The 13,024-nt window shown below is 38.3% G+C and overlaps 4 protein-coding genes across 5 annotated transcripts; all 4 read right to left on the bottom strand.

The window, feature by feature from the left end:
- Window positions 1-1,284: 1,284 nt before the first annotated feature.
- On the bottom strand, window positions 1,285-4,841 carry LOC105562332. Its single transcript, XM_012013090.1, has one exon. The coding sequence runs from the start codon at window positions 4,141-4,143 to the stop codon at window positions 2,824-2,826; it is 1,320 nt and encodes a 439-aa protein (XP_011868480.1). The 5' UTR covers window positions 4,144-4,841; the 3' UTR covers window positions 1,285-2,823.
- Window positions 4,842-5,983: 1,142 nt separating this feature from the next.
- LOC105562331 lies at window positions 5,984-7,738 on the bottom strand. Its single transcript, XM_012013088.1, has one exon. The coding sequence runs from the start codon at window positions 7,555-7,557 to the stop codon at window positions 6,364-6,366; it is 1,194 nt and encodes a 397-aa protein (XP_011868478.1). The 5' UTR covers window positions 7,558-7,738; the 3' UTR covers window positions 5,984-6,363.
- A 127-nt stretch (window positions 7,739-7,865) lies between these two features.
- On the bottom strand, window positions 7,866-10,034 carry LOC105562330. Of its 2 annotated transcripts, none has more exons than XM_012013087.1 (2): window positions 9,709-10,034; window positions 7,866-9,490 (listed from the first exon to the last, which is right to left on the bottom strand). In XM_012013087.1, the coding sequence occupies exons 1-2, from the start codon at window positions 9,745-9,747 to the stop codon at window positions 8,333-8,335; spliced, it is 1,197 nt and encodes a 398-aa protein (XP_011868477.1). In that variant the 5' UTR covers window positions 9,748-10,034; the 3' UTR covers window positions 7,866-8,332. The 2 variants fall into 2 exon arrangements, with proteins under 2 accessions (XP_011868477.1, XP_011868476.1); XM_012013086.1 differs by having other exon boundaries at window positions 7,866-9,640; window positions 9,709-9,753.
- A 1,837-nt stretch (window positions 10,035-11,871) lies between these two features.
- LOC105562379 lies at window positions 11,872-13,002 on the bottom strand. Its single transcript, XM_012013171.1, has one exon. The coding sequence runs from the start codon at window positions 13,000-13,002 to the stop codon at window positions 11,872-11,874; it is 1,131 nt and encodes a 376-aa protein (XP_011868561.1).
- Window positions 13,003-13,024: the final 22 nt, after the last annotated feature.

The following is a 13,024-nucleotide window of genomic DNA, read 5'->3' on the forward strand; positions in this document are numbered from 1 at the left end:
AGTCCCAGTCTACAATAGAGATTTAAGCCCTAAGCCTTAAGAAATTGACTAATCAGTCCCAGTCTACAATAGAGATTTAAGCCCTAAGCCTTAAGAAATTGACTAATCACAGTCGCGCATTCTTCTCATACTTGACCGTGATTGGCCAATTTCTTAAAGCTTAGGGCTTAAATCATCTATTGTAGACTGGGACTCACAGTCGCGCATTCTTCTCATACTTGACCGTGATTGGCCAATTTCTTAAAGCTTAGGGCTTAAATCATCTATTGTAGACTGGGACTTAAACCGCGAAATTAGAGAGAAAGCTTCTTCGTGATCACCCAGCGAGAATATACTGACGTCGAATCGACGTCAATGGGGTCGAAACCACGTCCCACCGTCAGTTTTCGAAAAATTAATTACCTTTTTGGAATATTGGAATTTTTTTCTTGTATTAAATTACTACACGAAGAGAGAATTTTCTCTTAAGATTTATCCGGAAAATCGTGCGATCGTGGGACAACGTCAGAGAGAAGCCTGAAGCCCGTATCAGACTACGGATTGGGATTGGGATTAAATTGAAATTTAACCAATCACAGTAAAGTTTACTAATCTCAAGTTCTCAGTAACTTTTACTCCAGTTGGTCAAATTTCAATCCAATCTCAATCTCGATCCATAGTCTGATACGGGCTTTAGAGTCGCCACGGACCCCGTTCATCGTGATTGGCGAATGCGACACGCCCTCAGTGAACATTGGAAGACGTGGACATAAAGTACTTTAGCGGAAAAAATTTCTATGAATAACTACAAAAAATTGACTTGAAACAGAAATTTGTAGAGATGTTTATATCGTCGTTGAAACGTTAATTCTTTTGTGAAAGTATCTACGAAATAGTACCACAACTTACAATGTTCTCAAATCAAGAAATTATTGCACGTATCCCAAGTAGAACAACTTAATCGCAAAAACGTCAATGTGACATTAAAATAATGAATTTTCAGTCGTAAAATGATCGACATCAAGATTTAGTTTGCACTAACTGATTTCTGACATGCTGTTTTATATCTTACATTACTTCAATTTAATTTTAATGTATATTTAATTAACTTTGCTTTGTAAAACAAGATTATCGTTACAACATTTTGATGTCTTAATGATGTCACAGATAGGTGCTCTCGGTGGGCTATTTTGACGTCACTGTATTTCCCACATTTATGTCAAATTAGGATCCGAGCAATTTAGATTGGCTTTTACAGGAAAGGAAAAAGAGAAAACGTCTTTACCAGTATTGTGTTAAATAAATGTTTGCGTTTATGAGCCATTAGAGTTTTATTACATCGCTTACGTCAGTGTAGAGAAATCGATTTCAAATTTACTTCATAAAGACATACATATATGCTAAAAGTATGTACTAAATTGTAATACACAAACACGTACGCAATTAAGTACTTACATATGTATACATGTAATCTAGAAATATTCAACAATTACTTCCTAAGCGTTAGAAAAATGTACCTTGATAAACATCGAACTAGATAATCTCTGACTTTATAACAGCCTCCAGCATCCTTAATTATCTGATCTGTATTTCTTTAGCCAGACCGTGGAATTCTAAGTTAGATCGTGGTACGTTGATGACTAATGATTGTTCACACGAGTGTTTGACAATAGCAATTAATTTTCTATGATATTCTATTAAGAAATGGTTCTAGCCGCCAACTGTCCCACGATCTTTACCATTATTTTGATCTCCGATTGTGAAAGCGAGTTTCACATCTGTGGCATTAAAAATTTCAAATATCAATACAGAAAAGATGAAGAAATGATTATCACTTCTTGCATACCTGATATGTATCTGTTAAAAGGATACACGCTAAATCTTTATTACAATTGACGAAAAGTCTTGTGTTTGTTACAGACTTGTCTTAATATTAAAATCACTGTATCCACCGTATCAGCTGTCATATTTATAATCCATATATAATCCATTACGTTCCGCTGATACCGAACAAAATTAATTCTATGAATAGGGAAAGTAAGTACCTTAGGATATATTGAATTTAAATATGTAAGCTTTCTGCGGAATGTCAAATCTCAGTTTCTTTGTTCTCGTAAAGAAACACAGAGGTTCACGGTGATTGTTCGCGCAAATTTATTTCTCCACGTTTTTCGTTGCATCTATTAAACGTACTAAGCTATATTTAATTCGTGCCTTTCGTTTCGCGCTACATTTTCCTCGACATGTCAATCACAGCTTTTAGTTTGTGTCAATAGCCTAAACTACGCTTACAATTAGTTACGGACAAAGACTCCTGTAGAGGACCATACATTGATTGTCATAATTTTGTCCTTACCACAGAATTTTCTTAATATTTAACTTACTGTATTCAAGTATTAGCTGTATATTTATAATCAATTTATAATCTGCTCATAATCTACATTATGTTTTACATAATTGCCGATGGAGAAATAATTGATTCGTCGATCGAACTCAAAACGATGTCGAATTGACATCGATCGATAAGTCATATCTCCATGGACGATTCTATGAATACAAACCCAGTCAGAAATGACTCAAAAACCGACGTCGAAACAATATCGAATCGATGCATTTTTGGTTCCATATTGTTTCGACGTCGGTTTTCGAGTCTTTTCTGACTGGGGAACAGACACTAGGATTATAAATTATTACAAATATGCAAGTTTTCTGTAGAATATCAGGTCTAGGTCTCTTTATTTTGTGAAGAAACGTTGCGACGACTGTCAGCACAGATTTTCTCTTCCCTATCCGTTACGTCTATTAAATGTTAAGCTCGATCTAATTCGTGATTTTCGGTCCGCACTACATTTTTCTCGCCATATTACTCATAGATTTTAATTTGTGTCGGTTGCTTATATTACGCTTACAATTAGTTACAGAAGAACTCCTGTAGGCAAGTATATATTGATTTTCATAAAACACGTTGTACGGGCAGGAGGTTCTAAACGGTTTTAAACAAGAGAATGGATTCCTTGCGATAAAGCGATAATCGATTGTCCTATTCCTGATGTCAATTCTGTTAGCCTCGCATTTTACTTGCGATAGCGTATAACCCGTTAAAATAAGCGGACAATTTTGTTCCATAAACAATTCTATGAACGACGTTAGGATTTTACTATGGAACCCAAGTTCAATCGGCTGATGAATAACAGTGTTAAATCCTACGATTAGATCTGGTTTCACGAACGACTGACCGCGTACGTAGTTCTCATACAACTCTTTATAAAACTTAAACAGACATTCTTTCCGTCCTGACTTAAGGCTAACGGGTGATACAAGTGGATGTAATTCGGGCCCTATCATTACAATCATCAGAGATTCTATATCCATGAAATCTAGCAAGATTTGCCACGCCGAACAGGTGACTTCTTCCCTGATATTTGCGCCTACAACATGAATAACTAAATTTTTGCTTTTTGGAACATATTCTAACAATCGCGTTGCATGAAACAGTGTTAACGGACGTGTTAAATACTGCGAATATATAGCCTCCATAATATCATATTCCAAGGGATTTTGAAGATTCGCGTAAGTTTTTATGAAGTGCTTCATGTCCTGGAACGTTTTCGTGAAGGTACAACCTTGTTGCAAATCATGCATTTCCAGATCCTTTGTTTTCCCGTATAATAACTCAGAGCGGAAACATAATCCTAGAGGCGCGCAGATGTCATTGTGCTGAATACTGTCTATGTGATATTTACAGTAGCTGGCAGCGCATTTCCGACAATCCTTCAACAATGTATCATCCAGTTCCTGGCAGATGGCACACTTCCTTGAGAACTCAAACATTTCTCTCTCATATTTCTCCAAACTACGTCCCAGCTCCGTTTCTACTAGTTCTATCAACATTATTTTCTTCTGGTCCGACTCCATGGAAGTTGCATCAGGTTGTTCTATGTTGTACTCGTAACTTGTCAGCACGTCGCGTACAGCGTTGCATAAAGATCTATGCTGCTGCCGGTGGTACTTCTGATGCCTCAGACCACAATAGAAAATCATTTTGCATCCACCGCACCTCTTTAAACGCACGTTGCCACCAAACCGTTTGCAAACGTGACACACGGTTGCATAGAAAAAGTCGTTACAGTTTTCATAACTTTGGTTACTCGTTTCTGATTCCATGACTCTGATCAGTCTCGTTATATCAAGCGACAAATTCTCCTTCTAACGAGAAGTGTTGCACATGTACGTTTAACCGACCAAGTTCACCTGTTATAAACACGCACAGTGTTGGAATGTTTCTATTTCCTAGGTCGTGCGTCGAGGCGCACGCGTGAATCACCGATTTTCTTCTCGTGCTTTTAACTCTTTTTTCCAATGGCGCGTTTTGACGTGGTATTTGACAATCTATAATTCATCGCGTACGTTCCAAATCTTCAGTATTATTAGTGGCATTTACGAATACACCATGGAATATATGTAATTTATTCGCATTGTATTTATGCAGTAATTAAGTGTAGACGTTGCAATAAGGTCCCGTCCTAAGTAGAAACCTGACTTTATTTCTCCTCACTTTAATGATTCTTGCGGTGATAATTAATATACAGTTAAATAATTTCTATGTCTCTTTCATTGCGTCTGAACCTTAGGCTGGATTTAGTTCGTGTCCTCCGTTTCGCGTGCGCTACGTTTTTCTTTAACATCTGTTGAATGGTTGTGGTCTTGATAACTAATGAAAACGAGTTAACACGAATACGAATTTATTGCGAGATAGATACGGTATACACGTGTGCTCTTCACGACGGCTCAAGCACGAGTGAGCATGCTCTGGGCGGAAGGATATCGACGTTTGCTATTTGCGCATGATCGATAGGACGATCTAGAATGATCTGGATCATGGTGGAAGGGATAACATGGTGTGCCATGGTGGAAGTTATCCCTTCCACCATGCTCTGGGCGGAAGGATATCGACGTTTGCTATTTGCGCATGATCGATCTAGGACGATCTAGAATGATCTGGATTATTCGGGAACAGTCGATAGTCGACGTCACATCCGTAAATTCAAGACAAGGGCATTCCTTGTTTTCGCTTCTCTCTCTCTTTTCTTTGTCGCACATGTCTATCGTATCATACTGGCAAACATTTTTTAGTCCTATGCACTTCGTTAGTTTTGATTTATACTACCTTCACTTTGACACAGAAAGTCTCACATTCTCATCTCTGTCGGGACTTTTGTGTTTCCACCTTTGCGTAAACCTTTTCGCCGGGTACAACTTTTGAAAACTTTGTTACACATTTGTTAGTCGTTAATTTATATCAAATTAAGATCCGAGCGATTTAGGTTTGCTTTTACAAGAAAAGAAAAAGAGAAAATGCCTTTACCAGTATTATGATAAATAAATGTTTGCGTTTATGAGCCATTAGAGTTTTATTACATCGCTTACGTCAGTGCAGAGAATTCGATTTCAAATTTATTTCATAAAGACATTCATATATGCCAAAAGTATGTACTAAATTGTAATATACAAACACGTACATGTAATCTAGAAATATTCAACAATTACTTCCTAAGCGTTAGAAAAATGTACCTTGATAAACATTGAACTAGATAATCTCTGCCTTTATAACAGCATCCTCCAGCATCCTTAATCATCTGATCTGTATTTCTTTAGCCAGACCGTGGAATTCTAAGTTAGATCGTGGTACGTTGATGACTAATGATTGTTCACACGAGTGTTTGACAATAGCAATTAATTTTCTATGATATTCTATTGAGAAATGGTTCTAGCTGCCTATTAGGTGCCACGATCTTGCCATTATTTTGATCCCAGATTGTGACAGATTGTGACACAATTGTCACACCTGTGACATTACAGATTTCAGATATCGATGGAAGAAAGATGGAGAAATAATTGTCATTTCGTGCATACCTGATATGTATTTGTTACGAAAAACACAAATCTTCATTACAAGTGACAAAAAGTCTTATTACAGAGTTTTCTATATATTAAAATTACTGTATCCACGAATCAATAACTATCATATTTATAATTCATATATAATCTATTACTCTATAATATTTATAATTCATTATGTTCTGCTGTTACCGAACACAATTGATTCTACAAGTATGAATAGGGAAAGTAAGTACACACAATAGGATATATAGAATATAAATATGCAAGTTTTCTGAGGAATGTCAAATCTCAGTTTCTTTGTCTCGTAAAGAGACACAGAGCTTCACGGTGACTGTTCGTACAAAATTTTCTCCACGTTATTCGTTACGTCTATTAAACGTACTAAAGCTATATTTAATTCGTGTCTTTCGTTTCGCGCTACATTTTCCTCGTCAATTACAGTATTTAGTTTGTGTCAATAGCTTAAATTACGTTTACAATTAGTTACGGACAAAGACTCCGCCTGTGAAGGATCATATATTGATTGTCATAAACTACGTTGTCTGGCCAGGAACTTCTGTGCGGTTTTAAACTAGCGAATAGATTCTTTACGCTAGAAGGACATTCTATATTCCTATTCAAAATGCTGTTCATTCTTTCCATATCGCTTTCCAAATGCAACTGCGTGTAACCCGTTAAAATGAAAGGACAATTTTGTTCCGCCAGTACCCGCATGGACGGCGCCCACGTTTCCCTAGGAGACTCAAGTTCATATTGCTGAATATTTGCATTAAATCCTACGATCACGTCCGGTTTCTCGAATAACTGAGAGCGCACGTAGTTCTCATACAACTGTTTATAACACGCATACGCACATTCTTTCTGTCCCAACTTACAACGATTGCGGAGTACAGTACAGCTACGTAATTCCGGCCCTATCATTACAACCAGCAGAAATGTTAAGTCTAATAAAGCCATCAAGATTTGCCACGCAGGCCAGGTAATCTCTTCCATCATATTCGCGCCTACAACATGAATAACTAGTCTTTTGTTTTTTGGAACATACTCTAACAATCGCATAGCATGAAACAGTGTTAAGGGACGTGTCAGATGCTGCGAGTGTGCAGCCTCTACGATATCGTATGACAATCCCGAATCAGTGGGAAGATCCACGTAAGTGTTTAGAAAGTCCTTCATGTCCAGGAATGTACTCGTGCAGGTAACTTGTTGCGGATAACGCACTTCCAGATCGTCCGTTTTCCCGTATAATAACTCAAAACGAAGACATAATCCTAGACGCGCGCAGATGTCCTCGTGCCGAATATTGTCTACGTGATCTTTGCAGTAGCTGGCAGCGCAGTTCGGACAATCCTGCAACCATTGCTGATCCATACCCTGGCAGACGGCACACTCTCTTGGAAACAGGAACATCTCTTTCTCGTATGTTTCCAACGTACGTCCTAGCGTCGTTTCCACTAGTCCCATCATGGTCATTTTCTTATCGGCCCACTGCGTCGAAGGTGCACCACGATCATCCAAATGGTTTGTACGCAGTACGTCCGGTACGGCGATGCATAGAGATTTGTGCTCCTGCCAGTGGTGTTTCCGATGCTCCGGACCACAATAGCGGATCAAAGTGCAACCGCCACACTCAGTTAAACGCACGTCGTCACCAAACCGTTTGCAAACGTGACACATGGTTGCATAGAAAAATTCGTTATAGTTCTTACAAATTTGATCGCACGTTTCTGATTCCATGACTCAGCTCAATCTTGTTATATCAAACGACAAAGCCTCCTTCTAACGACAAGTGTTACACGAGTTATACGTTTAAACCAAGTTCACCTGTTATAAACACGCACAGTGTTTGGACTGTTTCGCTTTCCTGGGTCGTGCGTTGTGGCGCACGAGTGAATCGGTGATTTTCTTTCCGCGCTTTCAATTCTGTTTTCAATGGCGCGTTTCGGAATGGTATTTGAAAATCTCTAGTTTACATAATGTACGCTACAAGTTATCAGTAATATCATGCACATTTCCAAATACACCATGAAATATGTATAATTAATTGGTATTGTATATATAAAGGCGTCCAACATTGTGAAAGGCTGGTAGAATACTATAATATCAGTATAGTATTCTACCAGCCAGTATAGGGCTCTCCCAGCTCCTTTAGCATAGGTGTATGTACTAGGCAATCGCCAAAAATCGCCAAAAATCGCCATGCAAGACTACAAATTCAACGCTAGCGAATTACATTTTATAAGGTATTCAGAAATGTAAACGACAATATAAAAAAACGCGGAAATATTATTTCTCGTCACTTTAATTGGTCTCGCGGTGATAGTTAATACAAATAGTTTTCTACGTCTATTTCACTGCGTCTATTAAACATAAGCTCGATTGATACGTGTTATTCATTTTTCTATCAATCGCAGCCTTTAGTTCGTGTCGGTCGCTTAAGTTACGTTTACAATTAATTCGGATAGAGACTCCTGTAGATACCTACATATTGATTATCATAAAACACTTTATCCGGATTGAAGTATCTATACGGTCTTAAAGAAGCGAACGGATTCTTCCCGATATAGTGACTATCTATCTTCTTATCTAGGATAGTGTTAATACATACAATATTACCTTCTAAATTTTGTCGGTCGAAACCCGTTAAAATAAACGGACAATTTTGGTTCGCCAGCAGCCGTATGGTCGTTGCCCACGTTTCTTTAGGGGAATCAGGTTGCTTTTTATGCATAACCATTTGAAATGCTACGACCAGGTCAGGTCTCAAGGACGACGGGTCACGTACGTAGTTCTCGTACGAGTCCTCGTAAAACTCAATCGACAACTTCTTCTGTTGCGACGTACAATATCTTAGAAGGGGTGATGTATTTTCTATATTCGGCCCTATAATTATAATCGCTAGTGATGATATGTCTGTTAAATGTAGCAAGACATCCCATATTGTGAGCATGACCTCCTGCAAGGCACACACGCTTACAACATGAATGACATGAAGATCTTTGCGATCTGGAACATATTCTAACAACCGCATGGCATGAAATAGTGTTAAGGGGCACGTTAGATGATGCGAGTGCCGGGCTTCCAAAACATCATACGATACTTCTAACAATAAGTCGGCCTCAATACCCCCGTAAGCATTTATAAAGCCCTTCATATCCTGAAACGATTTCGTGTTGTAAACTTGTTGCGAGTAATGATCCTGACAGTTATACTTGCTCTGACTAAATAGACCTATACGATAATATAAACTTAAGGTTGCACAGATATTACTGTGCTCGATACTGTCTATGTGAATTTCACAGTAACTGGCAACGCAATTCTGACAAGTCTTGAGCGTATCACCATGCCATTTCCAACAGACGGCGCACTCCACTGGAAAGCTTATCATTTGTGCCTCATAAAGGTATAGAGGACGTCCTAGCTTTTGTGTCACCATGTGAATCATCTTTAACTTCTGTTCGCAGTACTCCTCTGGTGTTGCATCAACGTCTTCTACGCTGCAGGTTTGCAGCACGTCCGGTATGGCCTTACATATAGGTTTGTGGTCTTTCCAGTGTTGCTTCTGATGCTCCGTACCACAATACTGGATCCTCTTGCAGCGACTGCACCTCTTTAAACGGACGTCGTTACCAAATCGTTTGCAAACGTGACACACGTTGGCATTGAACTCGGCGTTATAGTTGATATTAATTTCGTTTCTTATTTCTGATTCCATGACTCTACCCAGTCCCGTTGAGTTATATCAAAGGACAAACGTCTTCTTCTAAAGACAAGTGTTACACGTATGATACCTATAAATGGTTAGGTTCACTTATGATAAATACTTACGCATAGTTTTGAAATGTTGTGATTTCGTAGGTCGTACATTGTGGGGCGCGTGAATCAGCAATTTTCTTCTCGTGTTGTTAACTCTTCAATGGCGCGTTTAGAACTGGTATTTAAATATCTATAATTTATCACGTACGCTACAAATTTTCAGTATTATCATTTCCGAATGCACCATGAAAGATGTATAACGTATTGACTTTGCATGTATTCGGTGATTAACTGTACACCGACAAAAAATTTCTGGATCCAAAGCTATTACTCTTCAATGTCTCATAAAATAAGATCAATATAGCGCCGATCACATTTATTATTGAGAAAGGAATATTTTAATCTTGAATGAAAAATTCTACAATCTAGGACAAAATGACAGTCCCAGTGAGAAATGATTCGTCGATCGATGTCACAACGATGTCGAATCGACATCGATACCGTCAAATTGACGTCGATTCGACATCGTTTCGACATCGATCGACGAATCATTTCTCATTGGGGTATGTATTGTCTTTTGTCGAATATCATGGTGCCAACTTTGTGCGTTGTAAGATGTAAGGAAAATTGTCTATGTCCTGTAAAACATAATGTCAGTAAAACACAACATAGATTATGGACACATTTTAAATTGATTATAAGTATCAGCTGTTATGTTTATAATAAATTTAAAATGTGTCCATAATCTATGTTGTGTTTTACTGACATTATGTTTTACTGGACATAGTCGTCCAGTGAGAAATGTTTCGACATCGATTGATGAGTTACTTCTCGCTGGGCGATTCTATAAATAAAGAACAGACACTAGGATTTTATATCACAAATATGCAAGCATTCCTGTGGAATGTCAGGTCTTGGTCTCTTTATTTTTGAAGAAACTTCGCAAACGCGACGATTCTTAGTACAAATTTTCTTTACGTTTTCCGTTGCGTCTATTAAATGCTAAACTCGATCTAATTCGCGTCTTTCGTTTTGCGCTACACTTTTCTCTACATGTCAAACGCAGCTTTTAGTTAGTTTTGGTCGTAATGTAAATTGTAAGCTTAAATTAAGCTTACAATTAATTACGAACAGAGAATCCGGCAGACAACTATAATATATAGTTTTTCATAAAACACGTTGTGCGCCCAGAAGGTCTCAAACGGTTTTAAACAAGAGAATGGATTCTTTCCGATATAGCGATAATCGATCGTCCTATTCAGGATAATATTAATTCTTTCAATCTCGCATTCTATTTGCGATCGCGCATCACACCTTAAAATAAACGGGCACTTCTATTCGACCAGTAGCCGTATGGACGTCGTTTCACTGCGGGGCTCAAAGTTCATATTGCTGAACAACTGTATGAAATCCTGCGGTCAAGTCCGGTTTCACGAACGACTGAATGCTACGTAGTTCTCATACAAATCCTTATGACACGTATACATACATTCTTTCTGTTCCGACTTACGGCGAACGGGTGACATTAGACCAATATTAGTTCAATATTGTTATTACATTGTTACATTAGTGGCCAATGCACTTCCAATACGAATCTAATATTACATAATTAGTATAGTGTAATATTTACATTTATTCGATGGCTAATATTGTCTTTACGTTGGACAACATTGATCAATGCATTTCTAATGTAACCAACATTTAGCCAATGTTTACCCAATGCACTGTGCTACTATATAGAGATGAGCCAAAATGTATCGGAGCGTTATGAATGACTTTACACCTGATGAAAGACGCTGAAGATATCATATCGTATTTCTTATTGAAACATGCATTTTATTGTTTTATTAATCATGACAATCATAAATTTTCAATCATAATAAAAAAATCAAGTGCAAAATGAATTTTTCTATCGGAATATATTGAACGTAACGATTATTTTCAGGTGTAAAAGCATTAATCACATCGAGTGGGTACTCCGGTACATTTTGGCATATGTACCAAACATTCGCCAAAAGTCGCCGCACAAGACTGCAAATTCAACGCTAGCGAATTACATTTTATGATGTATTCAGAAATGTAAATGACAATATCAAAAAACGCGGAAATATTATTTCTCGTGAGTTTAATTGGTCTCGCGGTAATAGTTAATACAAATAGCTTTCTACGTCTACGTGTCATTCACTTTTCTACGGCATCAGTCGCAGTCTTTAGTCGCTTAAGTTACGTTTACAATTAATGCGGATAGAGACTCCTGTAGACAACTACATATTGATTATCATAAAACACTTTCTCCGGTTCGAAGTTTTTACACGGTCTTAAACAAGCGAACGGATTCTCCCCGATATAGAGACTTTCTATCTCCTTATCTAGGATAGCGTTAATACTTACAATATTCTTTTCTAAATTTTTTCGCTTGAAATCCGTTAAAACGAACGGACAATTTTGGTTCGCCAGCAGCCGTACGATCGTTGCCCACGTTTCTTTAGGGGAATCGAGTTCCTCTTCATACATATCCGTTTGAAATGCCACGACCAGGTCAGGTCTCAAGGACGACGGGTCACGTACGTAGTTCTCGTACGAGTCCTCGTAAAATTCAATCGACCACTTCTTCTGTTGCGACGTATATTTGAGAGGGGGTGCTTTATGCTCTAATTCCGGCCCTATAATTATAATCGCCAGTGATGACATGTCTGTCAAATGTAGCAAGACATCCCATATTGTGAACCTGATCGCCTCTGTGGTACCCGCGCTTACAACATGAACGACATGAAGATATTTGCGTTCTGGAACATATTCTAATAATCGCATGGCATGAAACAATGTTAAGGGGCACGTTAGATGCTGCGAGTGCCGGGCTTCCAAAACATCGTACGATATTTCTGGGTCGGCCTCAATACCCCCGTAAGCATTTATAAAGTCCTTCATATCCCGAAACGATTTCGTGTTGTAAACTTGTTGCGAATAATGATCCGGATAATTATACTGGCTCATATCAAATAGATCTATATAATAACATAAACTTAAGGTTGCACAGATATTCCTGTGCTCGATACCGTCTTTGTGATCTTCACAGTAACTGGCAACGCAATCCTGACAAGGCCAGAGCGAGTTAGCATTCCGTTTGTAACAGACGGCGCACTCCTCTGGATAGCTTATCATATCTAGCTCATACTGTTCCAGAGGACGTCCTAGCTTTTCTGTCACCATGCCAATCATCTTTAACTTCTGAGCACAGTACTCCTTTGGCGTTGCATCAACGTCTTCCATGCTGCAGGTTTGCAGCACGTCCCGTATGGCCTTACATATAGGTTTGTGCTGTTTCAAGTGTTGCTTCTGATGCGCCGTACCACAATACTTGATCATCTTGCAGCGACTGCACCTCTTC

This window comes from Vollenhovia emeryi, unplaced genomic scaffold (assembly GCF_000949405.1).
Source record: "Vollenhovia emeryi isolate VEMERY1.0 unplaced genomic scaffold, V.emery_V1.0 DF939190.1, whole genome shotgun sequence".
NCBI classification, from domain to species: Eukaryota; Metazoa; Arthropoda; class Insecta; order Hymenoptera; family Formicidae; genus Vollenhovia; species Vollenhovia emeryi.